Source organism: Bubalus bubalis, chromosome 7 (assembly GCF_019923935.1).
Source record: "Bubalus bubalis isolate 160015118507 breed Murrah chromosome 7, NDDB_SH_1, whole genome shotgun sequence".
NCBI classification, from domain to species: Eukaryota; Metazoa; Chordata; class Mammalia; order Artiodactyla; family Bovidae; genus Bubalus; species Bubalus bubalis.
The window spans coordinates 81,225,945-81,252,153 of record NC_059163.1 but is presented as its reverse complement, the minus strand read 5'-3'; the positions used below and the strand labels follow the sequence as shown (position 1 = coordinate 81,252,153).

At 37.3% G+C, this 26,209-nt stretch overlaps 1 protein-coding gene across 6 annotated transcripts in view; it reads right to left on the bottom strand.

The window, feature by feature from the left end:
- The window catches only part of PDE5A (phosphodiesterase 5A), a 150,905-nt gene that overhangs the window by 55,264 nt on the left and 69,432 nt on the right, over positions 1-26,209 (bottom strand). For all 6 annotated transcript variants that reach the window (XM_006067660.4, XM_044946065.2, XM_044946063.2 and 3 more), the window contains 5 exons: positions 24,650-24,787; positions 22,319-22,386; positions 13,569-13,677; positions 12,440-12,527; positions 1,682-1,857 (listed from right to left, as the gene is read on the bottom strand). In XM_006067660.4, coding sequence (XP_006067722.1) covers positions 1,682-1,857; positions 12,440-12,527; positions 13,569-13,677; positions 22,319-22,386; positions 24,650-24,787 — 579 coding nt within the window. The remainder of the gene's footprint in view (positions 1-1,681; positions 1,858-12,439; positions 12,528-13,568; positions 13,678-22,318; positions 22,387-24,649; positions 24,788-26,209) is intronic.

Below are 26,209 nucleotides of genomic sequence, written 5' to 3'. Positions count from 1 at the left end.
GTGTTGTAAGGATTAACTTTTGTTAATGCATGTGAGAACACAGAGTAAGCCTTTGATAAAGGTTAGCTATTTACTGTTGTTTTACTGTCATTATACTGATGTCTTCTAGGTGAAAATAATTCCCTGTCATAAGAAAACATAAGGCATTTATGTCCCTGGGTTTTATCCAATGCCTTGGGAGAAAATTTTTTCAAGGTTAACTTGGTGATCACAGATACGATTTCCTATAATGAATTGAAATTGGAAAATGGGTATACTAAGTGAAAGTAGAAGTACTCATTTTTAACTGAAATAAAACTAGTGTAAAAATAGAAGCAAATCTCAACGGGGAAAATATTCAGAAAGTTTGAACAAAATTATACCTGGGATTTGTCTCAAAGTAATCAGTGGATTAATAAGGAAGAAGAGTGCAGAGAAGTGGGCTAGTGTATGGATGGAATGATAGTAGCCACAGGTCAACTGAGGACAGCTAATGAAGACACGGGGGCTCCTTAGCTATCCTCTCTACTTCAGCATTATGTTTGAAATTTTCCAAATAGGAAGTATGTTTAAAAAGAGATTACCTTCTAATTGATAGCTGGCTTAGAGTCAATTCTTCAGTAGTCATGGAAACAGTAAAAAATTGTATTAAAAATTGTATATATGTATATATATGCATACATTTAATTTAAAATATATGTATACTTGTGTGTGTGTGTATTTGAAACAGATTTCTACTGATTTCTAATCCAAAGTCTCTTATATTAGTACTTTACTAAAACTATTTAGAGTTTTATATTCACATTAGAAAGTATACCATCTTGGTTACTGGTAAATCTTGACTTACATATCTTTCTAGCTCTTATTTATTAGGGGGTGGAGGAAGAGTTACAATCCATAACTCAAACATTGATTCCTACTGATCTCTACAGGCTAAGAGTAGGCAAACACTAAAATATATTTCACACCAGTGTATGAATGACTAAGGAATGCCCTTTCTGAAGTCTAATTCCCTAGACTGGTCTATGATGTAAGAAATTTCTATCTTACACCAAGTGTTTTCAGGGAGTCAGTGAGACACATCTGGAGAAGGCTGGCCCAGGTGGGTAGGCGCATCCTGCTTGGGAGGGAGTCAGGTTTGAGGCCAGTCCCCAGGCCATGGTTCACACTCAGAATCACCTGGGGGGGGGGGCGCGGTGCTGGTAGTAACACAGATTCCCAGCCTCCACCCAGGACTTAATGAATCAGAATTTTCTCAAGATCCACAAATCTGTAATTTGGAAGTTTTCCCTTTTCCTCATTTCTGATTCTGAGTGCTTGGGATATCTGGTTTTGTTTTTTGCTGTGTGACTACAGCTGCTCACGAGGAGAGATGGGGAGGCTCAGGCAATTGAGAAAGGACAGGGCGCGGGGGACTATCATCAGTGTGAGCAGCTCCTCACTAAGGACTAAGGACCGCTTTCGGCTGAGAAAGCGGAGGACAGAAGGGACTGGGGCCTGAGCTTTGATATGGTCGTATGACCTTCAACAAGTTTCTAAAGTATGCTGGGCCTCAGTTTCCTCAGCTGTTTAAGTGAGGAGAGAGGAAGCACGTGGTTCTCGTACGGTCGCAGTGACGTCACAGACACCGAGCGCTGCCGCAGGGAGGGGTCAGCTGAGAGTGCGTGCAGGGAGCCTGAGGCGTCCTGCAGGGGCAGCCCACCTCTAACGTGACCATTTGCTTGGCCATGGCTCTCTCCACTGCTTCGTACATCTGTGTGTTCTGGATCCCCAAGCCACAAAAGATGACGAAAGCTTCCAGAAACTGTTCATCGTTTCGGTTGAAAGCCTTAACTTTGCCAGTGGTTTCCTCCATCTTATTAACAAGTTGGCAAACCCCTATAATAATCCAAGAAATTGAACAAATGTTACTATTCCTAATCACAACATGCACAGACTTTAACACAGACCCCCAAAGGTCTAGGGCTTTTCTCTTAGGAACGCTTGCCATCTCCAAATACGCAAACGGATCCTCACAAATATAAGCTAGAACAATGAACTGAGTTAATTTACATACAAGCTCATTTCACACAGTCCTAAATGTATGTTGTCTATGTTCAAAAAAATCCTAGAGTACTATTTTCTTCCAGATACTGTCACGAATTTTATATCAGTTGAATCCCCAAAGACAATTTGTCCTTTGGAGACTAATTGGATTTTTGTACTCTTGCCAAGAGAACAATTTTGATGCACATCAGAATTTTGGGTCACCCAGGCTGCCTTTCCTTACTGAGAAATCAGAAGTTAAAAAACACAGTTATCCACAAAATAGAATGTAGGAAACAGACAGTTCACAGAGACAGTCTCAAATTTCAAATATGTACTTCTGCATCCAGGAGAGTATTTCCAATCATTTTTGATACTGCAAATAAATGCACGTAGAGATGACTATTTACTTAGGTCTAAGAGCAAAATTAATCTTTGAAGAAAATCATCACCTAACCTCCCAAGTCCTGGTCTTTCTTGGAAAGTCAAACACATAGTATATATAAATGGAAGACTATGTCAAATCTTAATTGAACTCGTTGTTCTACGGGGCTCCGATCCCAAGGGGTCTCTGCGAGGAGTCTGATGACCTCGTACCTCTGGGGAACAGTGTTTCTAACGTCCTGTCTCTTCTGCCTCTACGTACATAACACAGACCTCCATCGCGTGCCCACTGCGGAGTAGGTGCAGTGCTCCATGCTTCAGGACACACGTGGACTCTGGTCTGCATGACTTACACTGAGAAAGGTGTGCTCACATCCACTTTACAGATGAAGACAGAGTCTCAGGAAGGTTAAGTCATGTGCTCCGGGGTGCTTAGGTTTAAAATTGAAACCCCAGCTCAGGCTAGCCCCAAAGACCAGATTATTACCATGCAGCTGCCCTGTGCCTTTTACCCGTCTGATGACTGTTGGCAGTTTCTCGACCCACACCTTATTCTTGCTCACCCACACGTTTGCCTATAGTTTTCCGCTGGTCCCAGTCTCTTTCATGTTACCCAGGAGATCCCTATGTGCCCTTCACAGGGAGCGCCCAGAGGCGCCCCCAGGGGAGGCAGACACCTCTCCTAGCTCCTTAACTTTATCACCTGGAGGATCATGGGGAGTTTTATTTCTGTCTCTCTTTCTAGACTGTACATATCTCGGGCTTAAGAGATTTTATTTTTCAGTTCCACTTCCTCAGCTAGCCAGGCCTGGCACACAGCAGGACTCAAAAAATGTTAACCAAGTTAACGAAAGGATGCAAGACTGCAGTTCTGACCCAATTACTTTCCCATGAAGACTGTGGTTTGCTATCTCTTATTTTTTCCTGGAGCACAAAAGGATTTCAGAGGGTCTGAAATGATGCACGGTTGCACATGTAGTTTTGATGTGCACTTTGTTTTTAACACTACTAATTTTCTGTATCCTCCTTTTGCTCTTTGTTTGTGAGAGTTTTTCTATTTTAGACAGTAAAGCCATCCTTATTTATCAGTATTACCACTGCAGAGGTTACTTCTCTAACACATATTCCATTATCAAGAAAAATTTAAAATTTGGACACTGCAAGTAAAAACCTTGAGTAAATGGCAATCAGCATTTATCAATTTAAAAGACCACATACCATGTACAGTGCAAACACAAGGGTTATGTCCTCCCACCTTTGTGAATCCCCAAATTATAAACATGGAACTGTTTATGAAGGCATCTGGCTATCTCCCACATCACATGTTCTTGAGAGTCATGCATTCCTTATCTTCATATCACAATGTAACTGCTTTTCAATTTTTACTAAGTTTTCTCCTGCTTGATGGCCACTTTTCATAAACAGGATTTTTCTTTTTGTCACTTCATAAGATTGACTGCATGTATGGAAAGGAAAAGACAAGCTGAGATGACAAGGTGAGGCTGAGATGTGGTCATCAGGCAGTCTGCTAGGCTTGGGACCAAGGTAAGGAACTCTTTCCTGGACAACAGTTCAAATCATAAGCCTCAGTCAAGTCCTTGAATGAATACATTGTTGTTTAGCCGCTCCGTTCAGTTCAGTCGCTCAGTCGTGTCTGACTCTTTGCAACCGCATGAATCACAAGGCTCAATCAGGCTTGCCAGGCTCCTCTGTTCATGGGGTTCTCCTGGCAAGAATACTGGAGTAGGTTGCCATTTCCTACTCCAAGGGATCTTCCTGACCCAGGGATGGAACCCGTGTCTTCTACTGTGGCTTGTGCATTGCAGGCAGATTCTTTACTGTTGATCCGCTGAGGAAGCCCAGTAAGTGGTATTAATTAATACCTCAGGAATCGAAAGGTACTACAACGGCAAATTCAGCATACACACAGCGAGAGCTGGCTGTACCGACCACAGCTCAGGGCAGAACACCAAGCATGTATCTGTGTCATGACCCACCTCGACAGACAGGCAGACACAGAGTAACGCTCAGGGTTAAGAAAAGGGGAGAGGACAAGTGATGCCTTTAGGAATATACTTTGATTCTTCTTTGAAAGCAGTCACATTTATAGAGCATTCATGATAATCTCATTAATCTCTTTATACCCTTCATAAAATTTAACTCTATTAAACAGAAATACCTAAGTTGGAAAAAAAAATCTATGAAGAAGAAAAAAGTTTATAACAAACAGGGTTCTTTGAGAAAATGTAAAGCTTGGACCCATTTACCGATAGTTTGCACAATGTATTTCTTAAAGATGTGGAAGAGTGGATGAAGAGTATAGTAATGAAATTTAAAGCTAGTGATTTGAAATGCCACATCTACCAGCAAGCGATATAAAATCAGAAGCACTTATATGTAAAAACAAAGTAGTTACTGCAGAACCAAAAATAAAATCACTCAGCCAAAACCAATCACTATGTATAACCATAAAATAAAATATTCAAAAACATATTAGGTGAAAACCAAGAAGTAGCAGAGCTAGATAATAAAATATCAGTGCTACGTAATATTATTAGTTCACAAAGTACTTGTACAGACATTATTTCACATGCTCACAACAGCAGCTCTGAGAGCTAGAGGGCACTGAAGGCCTCTGGAAATTATGCTGAAGGGAACTGGGTAGCTTCTCAAATCATCCACTGAGGTTTCCTTTTCTATAATTCCAGAGGTCAGATGTTCTTAGCAACCACAGTTTTCCTTCTGGCTTTGTGGCAGAGCAGGGCGTCAACTCTTACATTCTGCTTGTGGTCTCTCATGGCTCAGACAGTAAAGAATTGGCCTGCAATGCGGGACACCTCCGTTGGATCCTTGGTCAGGAAAATCCCTTGGAGAAGGGAATGGTTATCCACTCCAGTATTCTTGCCTAGAGAATCCCATGGACAGAGGAGCCTGGCGGGTTACAGTCCATGGAGTCACACAGAGTCAGACATGACTGAGTGACTAACACATATACACACAAGACCTGCCCTTTTATACCCTTATGACCAACCTTGCAAAAAAAATCTTTTTTCACTTGTTATTTGCCAATTATCTTAATTTAGGAAGTTTTTCGCTGCAGAAAAGATTTAATTTCTCAAGTAAGTCATCTTTTATGTTTTCAACTATAGTGTCTTGATTTTAAAAGAAGCTCCCTGTTTTAAGACTACATATAAACCAATATTTTCCTCTAGCACTTTTACAGATTCATTCTATCACATTTAATCTTTTACTTGTACTTAATCCCCCCCCCCCCGAAATTGCTACTGGATTCTTATGAAACTTAGTTATTCATACTTTAATAATTTAAATTGTCACCTCAAAAAATAAATTCATATTATTTCAACAGTATGCTTTTTTCACATTTAAATTTTATGAAATCAGTTTGCATTCTCATCAATTGCTTGTAATGGTGTAACAGAAATCATGTCTTTCTTTCTTTGAGGTACATAAAATGGTGTCTTTCAACCAATAACATCTTAGAAACAGAAATATAGTCTATTATATACCAACACAAATTATATCAGACTTGGGTCTGCATTTAGACTTTCTATTGTGTTCCATCAATCTTGCCATCTTTTCGAGCACATATTTAATACTTTTAATTATGTTACTTATACAGCATTAATTTCTGATAAGACAATTCTTTATCCATCAACTCTGATTATTCTACACTATCCTTCCAGAAGAATTTTATAAATAACTCTTCTTATATGTTATCCTCCAGATGAATTTTTTATATGTTTGTTAAGAACTCCCTTCCCCTTTGAGAAACAACCTTATCAGGACATGTATTAAAATTGAAATAAAACCTAATCTGCAAAAACTTAACATCTTAAAAAAAAATTCTTATCATCAGGAAATGTTTTGTCAGTTCATATACTGAAGATTTTCAAGTTATCTAGTACAGTTTTATAGTTTTCCTCACATAGATGTTCCTATTTCTGACAAAGTTTATTCCTTGTTACTGTTGAAAATGGGATTTTTTTCCATTATTATTTTCCAACAAATTTGTTTTGCCATGTAAGCAAGTTATTTTCCTTTAACAATTTGAAAGCCAGGCACTTTTGCAACTCTCATTTTAGATAGCTACCTTTAGCTGATTCTCTTGGGTTTTTCCACTTAACAATCATATCATGTTGTTAGTTACTTTGTTATTTCCTTTTTCATACTTCACCTTATTTCATCCTTTCCTGTCCTCTGGTTGCTTTGGTAAGAATTTACTTTGGGTAATAGTGTTTTGTTTTTTTTTTAATGACTTTAAAAATATAACTTTTTCAACTACTTCCATGAGAAATTTTAAACTCTCCTTAGTATTGGTTATTACCAATTTTTATAGAATTTGTTTCATCAAAACATACCACTTTTTTGGTACAGTGTATTATATAACATCCTTTATATAACATTTTTTCTGCATCTATAATTACATTTCTTTTCTTGTTCCATGAGATGGCTGGATGGCATCACTGACTCGATGGACGTGAGTCTGAGTGAACTCCGGGAGTTGGTGATGGATAGGGAGGCCTGGCGTGCTGCGATTCATGGGGTCGCAAAGAGTCAGACACAACTGAGCGACTGATCTGATCTGATCTATTTCCCTCATTATCTGTGTTGGATGTTTGTTTAGTGTTTGCCCATCATCTCGTTTTACTATCCCTTTTCATTTCATAAATTTCCCTTTTCAATTTCTTTCCTCTGCTTTCTTTCTTCCTATTCATTTATTTATTTTGGGGGCAGTGTGGGGAGTGAGATGAACACTTGGTTGAAATAGTTTCATTATTTCCTGATTCAGTTCAGTTCAGTCACTCAGTTGTGTCCGACTCTTTGTGACCCCATGAATCGCAGCACGCCAGGGTTCCCTGCCATTACCAACTCCGGAGCCTACTCAAACTCCTGTCCATCGAGTCAGTGATGACATACAACCATTTCATCCTCTGTCGTCCCCTTCTCCTCCTGCCTTCAATCTTTCCCAGCATCGGGGTCTTTTCAAATGAGTCAGCTCTTCGCATCAGGTGGCCAAAGTATTGAAGTTTCAGTTTCAACATCAGTCCTTCCAATGAATATTCAGGACTGATTTCCTTGAGGATGGACTGGTTGGATCTCCTTGCAGTCCAAGGGACTCTCAGGAGTCTTCTCCAACACCACAGTTCAAAAGCATCAATTCTTCGGTGCTCAGCTTTCTTTATAGTCCAACTCTCACATCCATACATGACCACTGGAAAAACCATAGCTTTGACTAGACGGACCTTTGTTGGCAAAGTAATGTCTCTGCTTTTTAATATGCTGTCTATGTTGGTCATAACTTTCCTTCCAAGGAGTAAACGTCTTTTAATTTCATGGCTGCAGTCACCATCTGCAGTGATTTTGGAGCCCAGAAAAATAAAGTCTGACACTGTTTCCACTGTTTCCCCATCTATTTCCCATGAAGTGATGGGACCAGATGCCATGATCTTCATTTTCTGAATGTTGAGCTTTAGGCTATCTTTTTCACTCTCCTCTTTCACTTTCATCAAGCAGCTCTTTAGTTTATTATTTCCCAATGAAAATAGCAAAATATTTAAAACTCTACATCTCCTCTGAGTACATTTTTGACCTTGCATTTTTATATTAAATTGAGGTGACCACTAATTTTCTGAAATGCTATACTTTCATTTTGACTTTTGATTTCTTCTTTGACATTTGGGAGAATGTTTTCATTTTCTAAGTGAGCTTTTCCCTTCTAATTTATCCTTTTATTATGCATTTCTAGTTTTAATGCACTGTGATCCATGACAGTGGTTTTCAATTCTACTTTCCAGAGATGACTAAGTTTATGTTGTATGTGTGTATTTGTAAATTTCTAATGGATATTTGACAGGAATTTGTTTTTAAATTATGACATATAAAAGTAAATGTATGCCACTTAAATCATTTCATTTTTTATATTAATCAATTCTAATGTTTCCTTTTTTCCTATTTAGCATTTTATGAAAAATGTATTAAAGACTCTCACTATGACTACCATTTTGTCCACTTCTCTTTGTATTTTTAATAGCTTTGACTTTTATATATCAATGATGTTATTTACATTAGAGGCATTTATGACAATTATACTTCCCTCTGTGAATTTAACTTATTCGATGCAAAGTGATTCTGTACATTATGCTCTTTTATCTTAAAATCTACCCTCTCTGATACTAATATTGTTATCTCTTTACAAATTTTGCCCATTTTGTGTACAGCATGTTCTTATAAACAGTATATACTTCATATTAATATCTTTTAGAAATTCCTCAATGTTAGTGGTCCAATAAAGGTAAGCTCTGTTTTCCAGGGCTACTATGAAGTTTCTCTTATTTTTCTATTTCTTCAATCAATTCTTGAAACTATAATCCTTATGTTTATTTTCATTCTGTAGATTTTCACTTTTATAATTTAAAGATACAATGCACTAGTTTTTTTTTTTTTTTTTTTTTCTCTCATTTTCTTCCAATTATTACTGTCCCTACAGCCTTATTTTCTGGTGCTTCTTATCATTAAACACAATTTACAGTTCTCTAACTGGGAAAAACTGGATCCCGTAAGCAACATAGGCAACATGTACCATGTATGATGCTGTACAATGTAATTACGTTTGCATCAGGAAAACCCTAGCAAATCTTTTTACAAACAACTGAATAGATTGCCAAATGATATAATTTAATATGAAAAAGAAAATTAAGTAGAAGTAAAATTTAAACTTAGATAATTTTACAGCATTTACTTATGCCTTGGAATCATATTGCCACACATAGATGAGCAAAGAATTGACAGTATGAGTTTAGAAAATACATTCAGTAAGAAATACATACTTCTCTCTCATACTTCACTGTGTCAAATAACATGTGGTGTAACACTATGATTTGCATCACTTTTTCACTAAAAGAAGAGATATAAATGTAAGTTATCTAAAGTGGAAATGTTCTCAACAACTTTTCCTTTTGGATGGGAATGGAACTGATTTCTTCAAAACATGCCCTGAAACTGACATGGAAAATAGGCATGAGTATTTCTGGTAAATATAAGAAAAAGACAAATGTAATCTAATAAATAGGGGAAATAATTGGTTAAAATAAATGAATGCTTCATGAGGAAAGGAGCTTCTTAATAGTGTTGGAAACAAAGTCGTGGAAACATTCTGTATCAGCCAGACCACTGAGCAGACATTAATGATACAACAGGCCCTGCACTCGTCTAATGTCTACAATTTCATCTAATTGTCAGTAATGGAAAAAAAGGAAGGAAAGAAAGATTACAAAAAACACATGGGCCCGTCTGTCTTTCCGCATGTAACTCTGTAGGGATTATGTATTAGAATTACATAATAGCAAAATCTGGTCTGTGACATGTAAGAAAAATTATTACAACCATGCTATTTTCCATGGTACATCTGTGAATATAAAGTTCACTTGAGAATTCAAATTCTCTGTTTTGTCAAACTTACAGAACAGTGGGGAACACTGAAAATTTTCCCTATTGGAATTACCTTGAACCCCCACCAGAAATCTCACTAGGGTATTTTTCTTTCTTCTAATTGGTAGGGAATTTTTCCTTCTCCAAAACAACATTTGCTTACTTTTGACTCTTGTTATCAAATAAGAGTGACATAAAATATATGCAGACAGAAGTCTGATTACTTTAGCTGGTACTGTTCATTTCTTGTTCACTTGTCTGGAACAGTGACAGGACCATAGAAGGTGGATTCTGAAGGGATCTGAAGGGTGTGACTTAGTTGTATAAGGTGCCCATAACTGTTTAAAAGGTTAAATGGAGAGTGGAACCACGTGGATATCCTGAGTCCTATTCCTATCCAGGGATCTCTGTGCTTCCCCAAATGACTCTTATTTATCACTTGTGTAAAGTGATGAAAAAGCCTGATTATAACTTCCTCCAGCCACTCCCCATTCCCAATTATTCCAAAGAGATGCTGCTGAGAAAAAGTGAAGACATGACTTAATGCGGCCAGCTGCCACTCTGCCCTCCTTCTCACCAAAACATATTAGTATTAATAAATGGTGCATCACTTCTGGAATTCATTTCACCTTTTCAAAGGTCAAAGGCAGCTTGTTGTAAGCTCTACACTTCTATCAAAAAGCATAACATCTGCAATGTAGTTTGCACCTAACTCCCTAGGATATAAACTTTTAACTAAACATTTACTCAGTGTCATATCGTAGGGCACCTCGGTCAGTTTTTTGGTCTCTGTTAGGGATCTGATCAGTGATACTCTTGAAAAGAGCTAATACATGAGTTCACTAGCTTCTCCTTTTTTCTCTGAGAACTGAGAGGCGTGTAAGTGATGAACAGCCTTCAGGGAGTCACCAGGCTGTCTTCCAAGAGGCTGATGAGACAATTTACCAGTGAGCCCAGCCCCAGAGGCTCGCAAAGCAGATTACCACGCCGAGGACACCTCCTGCTCTCTGGGGTGCAGAACAGTACCTCAGCTCACAGACTGACTTATAAAACCAGAATAGTATCAAGAAATGGGTACCAACAAGAACTGGATCTGCCTCAGGAATACGAGTAGTGCACCTGTAACTCAGCCCACGACCTCAAGTCCAGGGGACTGATCTACGAAAAGGAACAACTGGCAAAACGAGCCATGCATTCGTGAGGCTAGGAAGAAGGCATTCTCCTCACATGAGTTAACATATCTTGGAAAGTAAATAATCAGAACAAGGGAAGTCAGATTGGTGGGCTGTTTCAAGGTGTAAGTCGGTGTATCTGTCTCAAAGCGAGGACGCACACCAGGAGGAGAACTGGAATCACTGGGAAGTACCAGGACCACCTGCTGCATGCACGGCCACTCACGTGCTGGTCTCGTCAAGTGGTCAGAAGAGCCTGTACACCGATACAGCCTTCCACACCCATCTCCACGAAAGGGCCAAAGTTCCCAGACTACTGGACAGAACTGGACAGCCAATTTTAGTACTGGTCTCCCCACTCCCCACTTTCATAAACAATACCTGCCTCCCTCACCTTTCTGACTGACACTCTTCTTTAATAAAATTACAGTCAAATCTTGGAACTAACCAGAAATTATTTTTCTGGAAACTGATTTTCAACCTGGAAACTAATCAGATTTTTTAAGGTAAATTTATACAGCTAAATTTTGCACCATTAGGGTTTTTATTTAAAAGTTTTAACCTTTATTTCAATTTCTAGGGGGAATATTTAACAGTTCAGGCTATTTTTACAGCATCAATCACGCATGTGTTAGTCACTCAGTTGTGTCCAACTCTTTGTAACCCTATGGACTGGAGCCCGCCAGGCTCCTCTGTCCATGGAATTCTCCGGGCAAGAATACTGGAATAGGTTGCCATTCCCTTCTCCAGGGGATCTTCTCAACCCAAGGATTGAACCTGGGTCTCCTGCATTGCAGGTGGATTCTTCACCATCTGAACCACCAAGGAAGCCATAATTGGCATATAAATTTTCTTTTTGACTCTTAATATAACCTGAAGTGCCAAGAAACAAATATGTCAGTAACAGGAAACATCATCTCATTTTTCTGAGAATGCCTTCTTCCACCATTCCTGCAGTAGACATGTTTTACTAAACTTTATATAAGAATGTAAACTCCCTGAGGCAGGGATTTTGACTTATTCACTGATTTATCCCGGGTGCCGAAAACATGGAGTATTCAATGAATACAATCTACAAGCTAAACCACATATTCAAAAAAAGAAAAATCATAAACTAAGATGTGAGGCTCTAAAACAATATACATTATCAATTTGATATCTCTCAGTCTACTAACTTTCAACATGTCATTTTTAAACAAAACCTCTGTTGAAACAGGATTATAATTACAAAAGTATATCATATTTAACAAGATATTTAACAAATGTTTGTCAACATTTACCAAGGTAAAATTATTTCAAAATTCTTTTATCATTCCAATTTTCATCTTTTTTCCATATTTTAGTCTTTAAATTTACACTGGAAAGAAGTTTCTAGGAATATATGTTTTTCTTTAGTAAGTGCAGAGTGGAGGTCAATGAAAAGGCTTTACCTATCACTTTGTTCTTCTTTCCATTTTTTATAGGTGTACAAAGCAAACTTCTAATGCACTGCTGGTTTATATTTCCCATGTTTTCATTCTAAACAAAGAAACGAAAAGCAAAACAGCTAAATACTATGAACAGATTGTCTGCCCATTAGATGCTATACAAACCATACTGGACATATGAAGTTATTAATATGCTTATCTTTTATTAGCTGGAGATAACATCAGAGTGTAAAAAATGCACAAATTATAATGAAGCTCATATAAATGCAATAAAAAACAGTCTTTACTAAAAATAATAAATATCCTATGTTTAATTTTTTTCTTATTTTCCATTTTATTTACCTATATTTCTTTTATTTTCCATTTTAAAGTTTCTTAAGCAGCTTACAGTAGTACTGAGCAAAATATTTACTGAGTTCCAACTGTCCCTGTGTAGTAGATGTCTCAAGTAACTTAATAAGAAGGGTAGAAATCAGAATCTTTACACCACCAAGGATTCTACATGTTACAAATGTCTCTTTCTTTAGTTTTACCACTGTTTCTATTGTCCATATTGCTACAGTCCTAAAAAGGTCTCCTAGATATGCAAATAACAAAGTCAAGGCAGCTGCCTCCAACCGCAATGCTTTTCTTAAGTCAGATGAGAGAACATACTAGAACCTAAAGTTTCCAATGTCTGAGAAACTGACCCTTGTAGGTGTGCTGTCAAGAAAAACAAATACTCATTGTTTTTTCACGAGCTGTTCACTGTGGTAGATGACCAGTTACAGACACTCAAGCCATATGGAACTTAATATTTGAAGACAAACTCGGGAACTCTAGCAATACTATCTAAAGAGTGTCAATTGATATTAAGTAGGTAACAGTGAAACTACCTCAAAGTTAATGATATTTCATTAATACATTTTTAAAAAACTGACAAAAAGTACAGAGAAAAATACGTAGGTATTGCTGACCACCTCTGAACAGATGTTCTGAGCTGTTTTATTTCCCTTCCTCAGATCGGGGCAAGCAGAGATCACTTCCAAAGAGCCAATTCTGGAGCAGGTCCTTCGGTTAAGAGTAACTAGTACAGAGCAGGTCCGATAGGAAAACAGCTGTCAAGCTCCAAGTCTAGAACCAGGTTACTTACTGTCCAGGGAAATCTTTTGTCCTTACTGACGTCTGGGATATTAAGTGGTTCCATAGTATTTTTGACATACTGAGCATACATGTAATTGATTCTGTTTGCATCACGTTCCCTGTGGAAAGAACAGAGGTGAGCTCTTTCCATGCAGTGAAAAAATGCAGGCAAAACAGGCACATAGATGGTTATAAGAGAAACATAGCAGTCTGAAAGTATGGAGCAAAGTGTACAGCTTAATTAGAAAATGAAGCTTTAAACATATTCGATGATGCACAACTTCAGTAGTTACTACAATTGAAATTTTTTGAAAAAACAAAGGCTCACAACTTTTCAGCTATCAAAAACAAGTTTAAAATGTCATTAAGTAATCTTATTACCACTGTTAATGGTCATGTTGATTTTTGTGCCATTTAATGTGAAATTTATATGAATTTTCCTCTATGTCTTATTTTCTCATCAGATAATAGAATGTCTAAAGTCGAGTGTCTGTTTTTATTTCCTTATTTGTCTACTCATACCAATAGAATAATCTTTTACACATTTTAGACCAATAGAAAAATCGAGCAGGTCTAGAATTTTATTAAGTTTTTCTCTCTTCATTTTTCTGCTTTGAGGTGCTTTAAGACATGTATTTAAATGAAAAACAATGCTTTTGAGCTTACAATATTTTCCCAACTCTTTTTCCAGTTTCTTGCTTAACAGGTAGAACATAAAAGGTTAACCTGATGTCAGAGGGTTTGTAAGTAAGTATAATGCCAGTGCCAGAGTTGGGAAAACAGAATAGAATATGTCTTTTCATTAGGAAACTTCCTACACTCACTGGTGATGGGAATAAACTTGGCAAAGATGGTCGGGTTATGCAAATTTACTCCATAAATTTCTGAAAGGATGTGCCTACAGTAACTGTAAGATCACTAACTGAAGAAATAGGAAAGCCTAATAGTGGGAAGAACTATACAAAAAATATCTTACTGACCCAGATAACCACGATGGTTACCTAGAGCCTAGAGCCAGACATCCTGGAATGTGAAGTCAAGTGCGCCTTAGGGAGCATCACTACAAACTAAGCTAGTGGAAGTGATGGAATTCCAGTTGAACCATTTCAAATCCTAAAAGATGACGCTGTTAAAGTGCTGCACTCAATATGCCAGCAAGTTTGAAAAAATCTGCAGCAGGCACAGGACTGGAAAAGGTCAGTTTTCATTCCAATCCCAAAGAAAGGAAATGCCAAAGAATGCTCAAACTACCGCACAATTGCACTCATCTCACACGCTAGCAAAGGAATGCTCAAAATTCTCCAAGCCGTGCTTCAATAGTATGTGAACCATGAACTTCCAGATGTTCAAGCTGGATTTAGAAAAGGCAGAGGAACCAGAGATCAAATTGTCAACATCCTCTGGATCACTGAAAAAGCAAGAGAGTTCCAGAAAAACATCTACTTCTGCTTTATTGACTACGCCAAAGCCTTTGACTGTGTAGATCACAACAAACTAAAAAAGAGATGGGAATAGCAGACCACCTGACCTGCCTCCTGAGAAATCTGTATGCAGGTCAAGAAGCAACAGTAGAACTGGACACGGAACAACAGACTGGTTCCAAATAGGGAAAGGAGTACGTCAAGGCTGTTTACTGTCACCCTGATTATTTAACTTCTATGCAGAGTACATCATGAGAAACGCTGGGCTGGAAGAAGCACAAGCTGGAATCAAGATTGCCAGGAAAAATATCAATAACCTCAGTTATACAGATGACACCACCCTTATGGCAGAAAGTGAAGAAGAACTAAAGAGCCTGTTGATGAAAGTGAAAGAGAAGAGTGAAAAAGTTAGCTTAAAACTCAACATTGAGAAAACTAAGATCATGGTATCCAGTCCCATCACTTCATGGCAAATAGATGGGGAAGCAGTGGAAACAGTGGCTGACTTTATTTTCTTGGGCTCCAAAATCACTGCAGATGATGACTGCAGCCATGAAATTAAAAGATGCTTCCTCCTTGGAAGAAAAGCTATGACCAACTAGACAGAATATTAAAAAGCAGAGACATTACTTGGCCAACAAAGGTCCATCTGGTCAAAGCTATGGTTTTTCCAATAGTCATGTATGGATGAGAGAGTTGGACTATAAAGAAAGCTGAGTGCTGAAGAATTGATGCTTTTGAACTGTGGTGTTGGATAAGATTCTTGAGAGTACCTTGGACTGCAAGGAGATCCAACCAGTCCATCCTAAAGGAAATCAGTTCTGAATATTCACTGGAAGGACTGATGATGAAGCCGAAACTTCAATACTTTGGCCACCTGATGCAAAGAACTGACTCATTTGAAAAGACTCATTCGATGCTGGGAAAGATTGAAGGCAGGAGGAGAAGGGGATGACAGAGGATAAGATGGTTGGATGGTTTCACCAACTCGATTGACATGAGCTTGAACAGGCTTAAGGAGTTGGTGAAGGACAGGGAAGCCTCATGTGCCACAGTCCATGGGGTAGCAAAGGGTCAGACACAACTGAGCAACTGAACTGCCTGAACTGAATAGACGGAAACATTTCAAAATTAAGTGGTGTCTCAGGAAAACTGTCCACTTGCTCTGAGTTCTCAAGTTTCCAATCTTTTCTTATCTGCCTTCTCACTCAGCCTGTGCAAACTGCTTCTAGGACAGTGGTTTCAAATGGTGTTCTTGATCACTAGTGATATCACAAAGACTCTTGAAGTCGTGGCCCCATTTCTGGCCAAGATATTTTTGTCTTTCCTTCCTCTGATATGGCCAGAATATTGGAGTGGGTAGACATTCTCTTTTTCTGGGTTCAAGAACCCAGATCGAGACCTGGGTTCAATCCCCGGGTTGGGAATATCCCCTGGAGAAGAGAATGGCTACCCACTGCAGTATTCTGGCCTGGAGAATTCCATGGACTCTATAGTCCATGGGGTCGCAATGAGTCAGACACGACTGAGTGACTTTCAGTTCTTTGATGTACACTTTAGGTTAAGTGTAATTGGCCAAGTCAGGTAATGAACTTATGTCCAGTACTATATACAACGGAAAAAGAAAGAAAGGGAAACGACCATGGTAACAGAGGAATAGATGAATTTCAGACTGAACACTTCTGAGCCTAGACTGATAATCTGAGAAGGCATGAAAAATGTTAGAGACATTAGACCTAGGATACGCCTGGCTTCCTAATACTTCGTACATAATTACCTGGGGAGAATCCCAAGAAAAGGTTATGAGATAAGTGCAGGATTTCAGTTAACAAAACTATTTTAAAACAATAAATATTTCATAGAAAATGGAAGTCTCAGGAAAATAAAAGATGCTACAGTAAAGATAAGAAAAATGAAAAAGCATCTACAAAGAGAAAGGAGTACACTGGAAAAGGATTCCTTTGTCCAAATGTCTTCTACAATGATGATGATGATGATGATAACAACATATGACTTTTGTTATTATCATGATTTCAATAGAGGGAGCCAGATGAACCCAAATACTTAAGCAGTCCGATTTCAGAGTCTACACTCTCATACTCTATGTCTACCATTTTTTAAAGGAGTACAAATCTTTTTACTATTTTACAAATAGTAGGTGTTCCTGCATTTAAATATGTTTCCCAATGTAATTATAATTAACAAGTAGTATATATATTCCAAGAACATGAGCTTAAAGGACTAATTCCATGTGTTTGTCATTATGTGATAAAATATGCATTTAAAATTAACACGGGGCTTGCCTGGTGGCTCAGACAGTAAAGAATCCACCTGCAATGCGGGAGACCTGGGCTGGATCCCTGGATCGGGAAGATCCCCTGGAGGAGGGCATGGCGCCCACTCCAGTCTTCTTGCCGGGAGAATCCCATGGACAGAGGAGCCTGGCAGGCTACAGTCCATAGGGTTGCAAAGAGTTGGTTACAACTGAGTTAAGACTAAGCACAGCACAAAATTAACATGAAATTAACTAATGTGGAATTATAGCACTAAAACATCTATTTCTTAAAATTACGAACTTACAGAAATGGTATAACATCACATTCACTTTTCCTTCTAATTAGGTGGCTCTCTGAATTGAAGCACAGGAAACTCTGAAACCTCCCATCATCTGGAGATGACCTTCACTTCTCAATTTCTACAAACCCCAAGAGCTTACTGTGTTTGATCCCATTGATAATACAATTCTAATAATTATGTATAATGTTCACCTTCACTATTCTTTATTTTTATACTTAACATTTCAAAACTGTCTTCAATAAATTATTTTATCTTTTAAAAGTTAATCAGATGGTTGGTTAGAAGAGTACTAAGTGAGCCATGCTTTTCCACTGACACATAATTGCCTAAAAAGAATGATTTGCTTACAGCTAACATCATCAAACTGCCAAGCATTTCATCTCATGAAAGAGGTTTGCATTGACAAAGTGTTTAATAATGAAAACTGGAAAGGCCTAAATTCTATCAATAAGAAATTTAAGAAATGTTATAAAGAATCTGCTGGCCAAGGGTCAGTATCAGCTAGTCCTTTTACAAAACTAAAGTTACTAAACACCATTTTAGTTTTCACAAAATGAAGCCTGATATCTAATTTTTATTAAAATAAAAACATACATCACTATGAGGTCTCGTACTGCATCATTAGATTAAAAGCTAACTATTAGCTAATGTAAGGTACTGGTGTTAGATAATTTTCATTACTGTAAACTCGGTTAATGAATCAGTTAAAATGGTCCATGTAAAATTAGTCTCTTTTAAGGTAACCATACTGACATTTATCCTTTATAAAAAAATCTTTACACTAAGACTGTCTTGGAATACTTTTTAAAAGTGGAAAGATATATTTTCTTTTACAGAGAGGGAATGTGATATTCATTAGAAACAAAACAAGACAGTAACACACATCAAATATATAGTAAGATTTTAGTTTTTTAATGCATATTCACCAGTAGAGGTCACTATTACACCAAGTCACTGGGCTTGTTCAACTATCAGAATTAGAGGACTTATCTGAATTAATAACAAAAATCCCAATGTGAATACATAAAAGTACACAGAAATATGCTGCCACACAAATACATTTAAAGGTAAATATAGATAATTCCTCATTTTATACATTTTTCTTTTCTTTTTTGGCTGTGCCTCTTAGCTTGCACAATTGTAGTTCCCCAACCAGAGATCAAACCCAGGCCCCGGCAGTGAAAGCACAGAGTCCTAACCACTAGATGGCTAGGGAATTCTCATCATTTTATACATTTAATATGCATATCATACTCATTTTCCTATTCTCCTCTGGATATATATAAACTGATAAACATGTATATATATTTTTGTGTGCATAGTAATCATTATTTATGCAAGCCAAAAGTAAAATAATCAAATATTTAATGTTTAAAAGTTTTCTAAAATGTTCATTATAAAAAGCAACAAAAATGTTATGGTGTCATAAAATTAAAATAGTATCTATTAATATTCCTCCTAAGAATAAGACTTTATAACTGACCTAGGCAGTACAGCCCAATACCAGCACTTAAGAAAGATACATATATACTCACCAGGACATGTGCATACTATCACATATTCAAAAAGGATTCAAAATCCACTAAAGCAATGTTAAATATGCCAGAAAATACACACACAGAAGCTTAGGAAAGAACAGATGTGGAGATGGGAAATAAAGTTCAGTTCATGACCAACAATGCCAAAAGGGAAATAAAGGTCAGTTATTCTGATATAATTTCATGAAACAAAAATTGAAGGGTAGCAGAAACATCTCTGGGGTAGAGATTCCATGGTTTATGTACCCTGAATACCCACTGCACACCCAGGTCAGCACTCACGGCCTGGGTCAGGTGTACCCCGCAAGTCAAACACATTCCCTATCTGTCCCCAAGTTACATCTGCTCCTTTGCAGCTTCCTGAAATACTTTTAATAGAAGAAAAGGTCTTTCATTGTATCATATTGGTAAAATAATACTCTTAATATAATGTTTTGATTTAAATGCAATCACTTAACAAAGTAACAACTTTAAATCACAAGAGTCAACAGTTTCTCCATCCTGATGGGAAGCACAGAAAAGGACAGGAAATGTCATGAAAGGGAAGAGAAGAAGAAAGGAAAGGGCATACAGGGCAGAAGACAGCTTCTGCAGACCCCACACTGGTCCATGGGGTCCATCCTAACGAGGAAGGTTGGGACAAAACCAGGCTGCACACTCAAGCATTTTGCTCTTGCAGCTGCAAGCTCAGACAGTTTGGCTTTATATGACCTACAAAGATGATTTTAATTTTATTTCCAGCTTTTTATTACAAACATTTTCTTCCAATTTTTTATGGTGAACTTGTGAAATACATAAGAAAGCTGAAAGCAAAATAAATATCCTATTCGTAGATTCAACAATTTTTAATATTTTACCACATTTGCTATATCTACATATGTGCAAATATATTCATTTACTTATACTAAATTTAGATATATTTGCTTTATTATATTTAGATATATTTACTGTTTTATTTTTGGTTGAACCATATTTTATTTTTTGTTGAAAATATTTTTTTTTAATTGAAGGAAAAAATTTTTTTAATTGAAGTACAGTTGATTTACTATGTCATGTTAGCTTCTGGTGTACAACACAATATACATAAATTATATATGTTATATATGTATATATACGTGTATAATACATATATGTTATGTGTACACATACATAACTGAATCTTTTCCCTTTTTCAGATTCTTTTCCCTGATAGATTATTACAAAATATTGAGTATAGTTTCCTATGTTATACAGGAGGTCCTTGTTGATTATGTTTTACATTCAGTAGTATATATAGGCTTAGTCCTAACCTCCTAATTTATCACCCACCCACCCTACTACACCCTACTGCCTCCCCAGCTGGCCCATCTGAACTATTTTAAACTAAGATGCAGACATCCTAACACTTTATCCTTACATAAACCAGCACGAATCTACTAAAAATAAGAACATTCTTCTACTAACCCCTTAGTAATGCCAAAGAAAAGCTAACAATAATTCCACACCAATATCCAGTATACAGTCCATATTCAGATTTTCAATTATCCTCACAAATGTCTTTGACAGCTATTTGCTTTTAACTAGGATCTAATCGGAGAAGGCAATGGCACCCCACTCCAGTACTCTTGCCTGGAAAATCCTATGGACGGAGGAGCCTGGTAGGCTGCAGTCCATGGGGTCGCTGAGGGTCGGACACTACTGAGCGACTTCACTTTCACTTTTCCCTTTCATGCATTGGAGAAGGAAATGGCAACCCACTCCAGTGTTCTTGCCTGGAGAATCCCAGGGACGGGGGAGCCTGGTGGGCTGCCATCTATGGGGTCGCACAGAGTCAGACACTACTGAAGTGACTTAGCAGCAGGATCTAATCAAGGTTCAGGTACTGCATTTGGCTGTTATGTCCAAGGACAGCCCCTCCCTCCATTTTATCCAATGACTGTTGACTTTTTGAAGAGACTAGGCCAGTTATCCCCTGGAGGCTCAGATGGTAAAGTGTCTGCTTACAATGCAGGAGACCCAGGTTCGATCCCTGGGTTGGGAAGATCCTCTGGAGAAGGAAATGGCAACCCATTCCAGTACTCTTGCCTGGAAAATCCCATGGACGGAGGAGCATGGTAGGCTACAGTCCATGGGGTTGCAAAGAGTCGGACGTGACTGAGCAACTTCACTTCACTTCACGTCAGGCCAGTTATCTTATAGAATGTTCGACAGATTTGCACAAAGGTTGTTTTTAAAGAACTACCGCCAAGGGACTTGGTTCCTGAGGATATTACTGTGACATCATTCACCAACATGAAATAATCCTCTGATAGGTCAACTGTAGAGTAAAAACTCTGGAACTTTAACGTCAATGGTAAAGTTAAATAATGTTCTGTTTCCATGATCATATGTGGCTTTTAATTATAATATCACTAATAAGGGGTAGTATAAATTGACATGAATTATTTTAGGGAGTGAAATAATTGAAAGAAATAAATAATGAAAAATACAAATGGCATTATGCCTAAGAATTCCTGACGCTTGACCCTGGCAGACTTATATTCCTGGGATTACCCAATTGCTTAAGCAACCACCACCAGTAATTTGCTAAGGGTACAAAAATATGAGAAAGAACATTTGTTAGTTAACTCTAAATCCTTTTTAAAGTTCTTCAGAAAGCACGTATAAAATTGGGCCAGTAACGTCTATAACCTTGATACATATAACCTGGACTTTCTATTTTTTCTGTGTACCAGCCAACAAAAAATGAATACAAATTTTAATATTACAAAGAACATGAAAAAGAAATGAACTACAACAGATTTCTGATTCTTGCCATGCATACATGTATTGGTGTGATGGAGACTGCAGGCACCCTTCTGGGGTCAGTTAAATCCCAGGGCTGTTTCCAAATCTGAACAGACTCAGAAGCCTATCAAATTTTCACCGAGGGCCCAAAGTACAAAGCAAAAATATATCTGAAATATATGTCTGTGGGTCTTAAATGAATCAGCTCACAGAAAACACTGTACCAGGCCTAGACTAATTGTGACACTATTCACTCTGTGAAAGAATTCTCCAACAGGTCAACTGCAGTGGAAAAATCCTGGAACTATAACGTCAAATAGTAAAGTATTTTCACAAATGAAGTTACTTGTAGGAGGAAAAAAGCAACTGCAGCTTCTGTGTCTTCAACAGGTCGTGAAATAGCTATGTAACCAGCATTACGTACATGTGAAAACGACAGATAGACAGTAAGTCCTTACCGTGTTAAAGTATCTGACGATTTTTCTAATTCCTCACACTCCATGTGAAACACACTAGAAAAAGAATCCTGGAAACAGAGCAACAACACATACTGAGAAATAAGTTTGAGAATACACTGAAAACTATCTAGACACAGACATACAAGTCTGTGGAACTGAGACACCACTTCTTGTATTTTTTCACTTTCTCAGACAAAACTGACCCAAGTACTTACTTCATGACACTCTCAAACCTACTTCCCGTTGCTAAGAACCATGCTCCTATTGTTTCTGATACTGACCTACAAAAGTACTTATTTGAGTACTATTTGTTTTTGCTTTTCTGCCAGTTGTTAATGAACATGTTAACTTCAAATTTTCTCTATATTTATTCAAAATCCTCAAGTTTTAGACTTTATGCATATATTCACTGCTATTCTTGGGTCTTTTTTTTTTAAAAGACATAATTCAATAATATTTTATGAGATTATTAAATTATGAAGATTTTGGCAACAAAGGGATGTACTTTTGAAGTTAAATTGAAAAGCAGCATACATATTTACACCCATACTATAACTGAATAAAAAACTGGAAGGAAACAAATAAAACATGATATCAGTTTAATGTGGGAACAGAAGAAATGAGTAATATTTTTTTCTTGTTCACATTTGGATTTTTGCTCATGTGTTGAAATGTTTTTTATAAAAAAATAATCACAGTATAAATGAACATCAAGTCACTTAATTGCTACCCCCAACAAATTAAGTCTTTAAAAAGTGAGCAAAACAGATTAATGGGCATACTGCTGAGCTATACTTTAAAGCTGTACTTTATTTTTTTTTTTTTTTTTTTTTAAATTTTATTTTATTTTTAAACTTTACATAACTGTATTAGTTTTGCCAAAGCAACTCTGATACCAGTCAGTTGCTGCCATGATAGCTGTTAACTGGTAGAAGGATAAGCTGAATGTTAAATAAAGTGATATTTAAATGGTCTAAAAACGGAGTGCCCTTGTGTATAACTTTCAAAAATTAAATGACAAAGAGCAGTCACAGAGCAAAAATGGTGAACTGATATACTGCATTAAATTCAGACCTGAACTTCAGAAGGATAGCTACAATCTTGTAATTATCTCTATATTAAGGAATTTATAACTGAGTGAAAATATTTTAAATAATTTCCATGAGAATACTGATTATCTTACAGCACAGTGAATTCTCATTTGATTTCCTATTAATGAGAGTTATACACACACAAACACAATGATTCAAATAATGCTATAGCACACAGTCTTGTCTTCCTATCTAATAAAATAATTAAAAATTTAAAATATAAGTATTAAAAATCTTTTTTATAAATAAAATATATTTTATTTATATTTATAAAAAATAATTTTTTTCAATAAAATAATAGAAAAAACTATTATTTTTCTCCCCCCATGCATGCATGCTAAGTCACTTCAGTCATGTCTGACTCTTTGTAATCCTATGGACTGTAGCTCATTTCTCCACCCCCCCCCCCAACCAAAATCAATTCAAATATCCTATACAGATTGTAACTGACTTTATGCAAGAATCCCTATTTTCTTTCCCAACCCACCAACGAAGAGCATGTTCTCAGGGTCTAAAGGAAAAAGAAAACAAACAACTACATCAAAAAGAAATATACCAAAAGCAGTGATTCATCAGTTAAGAAGGAAAAGAAACTGCAGAAAAGAAAACGGCCTTAGGCCAAAGGTGCTGATGCTCACAGCAAGGTCAGCTGGCCTGTAAGTAAGCAGCGCTCTATGGGAACACGCCATCTTTCCACACAGATCTTACTGCTTTACATGCAAATCAATGGCTTGAAATCTACCGCTTAGAATACTTAAGCAACTTTCCCTGGTGGGAAGAATTTGGGACTAACAGGTACCTTTAACAGCACTGCCTCCATTGGGCCAAGCCTTATGATTTCCACACAATCCCATTCCACTCAGAATAAACAGGCAGAACTGGTCTACCTGCTCACAGCAAGAGGGCACCGCTATTCCCGGGCAGAAAAGGCCTGCACGCTGCCGTGACGATGCACTTCCCCATCAGGGTAGTGCAGGCCTGACGAAAGCAGCCCACTGACACTCAGTGGTGACTGCTCAGCGGAGGGTCAACAAGGTGAGGGCGCACCGGGGCACCCTCCAACCTCACCTCTACCCCCTTCCAACCAAACGACACATTCTTTAATCAGCTTTACATAAACAACCATGTTCAGCTGGACTTGAGAGGGAGTTCTGAGGCCAACGTGAGGTTTAAAAGCAGTGCTTTAAGGACCGTAAGCTTCTGTCTTTCTAAAAATAAAAAAGTCATACTCTGTACTCACGGAGCAATCTTCATCCACTATGAAAATGGTGCATTTCTGCACCTGCATGAAAGAGATAATAGTGGCAGCTATTTTCTTTAGAATTACTTCTAATGATTGTTGTTCTTCAAAAATTAAGCTAGCAAGGTCAAGCAGCACCTAGACAAAAAAATTAAGAGCTCTGATTTAGTAATTATTAAAGCAATACAGTGACTTATATGGGTTGTAAATGGTTTATATATAATCTAACAAATTAAAACCAAGTTTAAAAAGAAAACTTTCCTATTGATTGTTAGTACAATTAGTACAGTGGTTATGATCGGACTCTGAAGTCAGAGCCAAGAGTTTTTAATTCTGGTTTCTCCTCCTGCAGGCTTTGTGATCTAGTTTCTTGAAAATGAGAAAAACAGTACCAAAATTATGGGGCTGTTATGAAGACTAAATAAGTTAACATTGAACAGTGTCTGATACATAAAACACACTATTGTTTTTGTTGATCCAAACTTCTGAGATCAACATTTACCAACATTGCCAACATTTTCACAGAATAAATGTTTTCCTAAATAAACAAAATTTTCAGAGTTCCTTTCATATTTTTCCTGATAATTTCTCTTTCCTTTAACTCCAGAGAATTTCATCTGGTCTCACAGGACTATCTGTGCATGGAGGGCCGAGGAAGGGTTATTATTTAAGATTTACCGGAAGCAATACTATGCCAGGGGAGGTCTGAAAGATGAGCAGGAATTATTCAGTTAGGAATAATTATTGAAGTTAGAATAGTTATTGAAGAATAGTCATTGAAGTTAGGAAGGAAAATATCACAGTCAAAAAGAGAAATTGGCATATTGTATGTTTTGATCAAATTTTTTAAGAATACAGAGTGTAAAGGGGAAACTAAGCAGATGATATTGCAGAGGCAAATGGAGCAAGAATCCCGAAAGCCCTGTCTTTTGAAGCCATTTGGACTGTGATGGATTGCAGTAGAGAAGGGACAAGATCACCTCATTTTCATAAAATGAAGACTGGATTAATGAGTGGTGAGACTGGAGCAGGGAGATGTTAGGAATATGCTGCAGTTGAAAGCCATGGAAAGTCCACTGTCTTATTAACACAAGTTCTAAAAAGAGAAATTAAAGGGTAGGGGGATGAATTATCAAAGAAATAATGAAAAAGAAATACGTAAAACCTAAGGGCTTACATCTCCAGACTGAAAGGAATGACCAGGTACAAGCATGATGAATGAAAACAAGAATCATATTGTGAAATTCAGTTACAAGAGCAATGACAAAGAAATAATCCCAAAAGCTTATAGATAAAAAAAGAGCTCCAGGAATCAGAACAATACAATGCTGGCAGAAGACAAAGCATTATCTTTCAATTCTGAGAAACATTTTTCAATGCAGAATTTTATACCCAGCCAAACTGGCAGGATGGTATAATAAATATTTTTATACATGTAAGGTGCTCACATCACAATACCTGTTGCAAGTAGTTAATTAAGAATGTGCTACAACAGAACAAAGGAGTAAACTGAGAAAGAAGGAGTTCTGGGATCCAGTGGATAACTAATGGAGTCTTCCT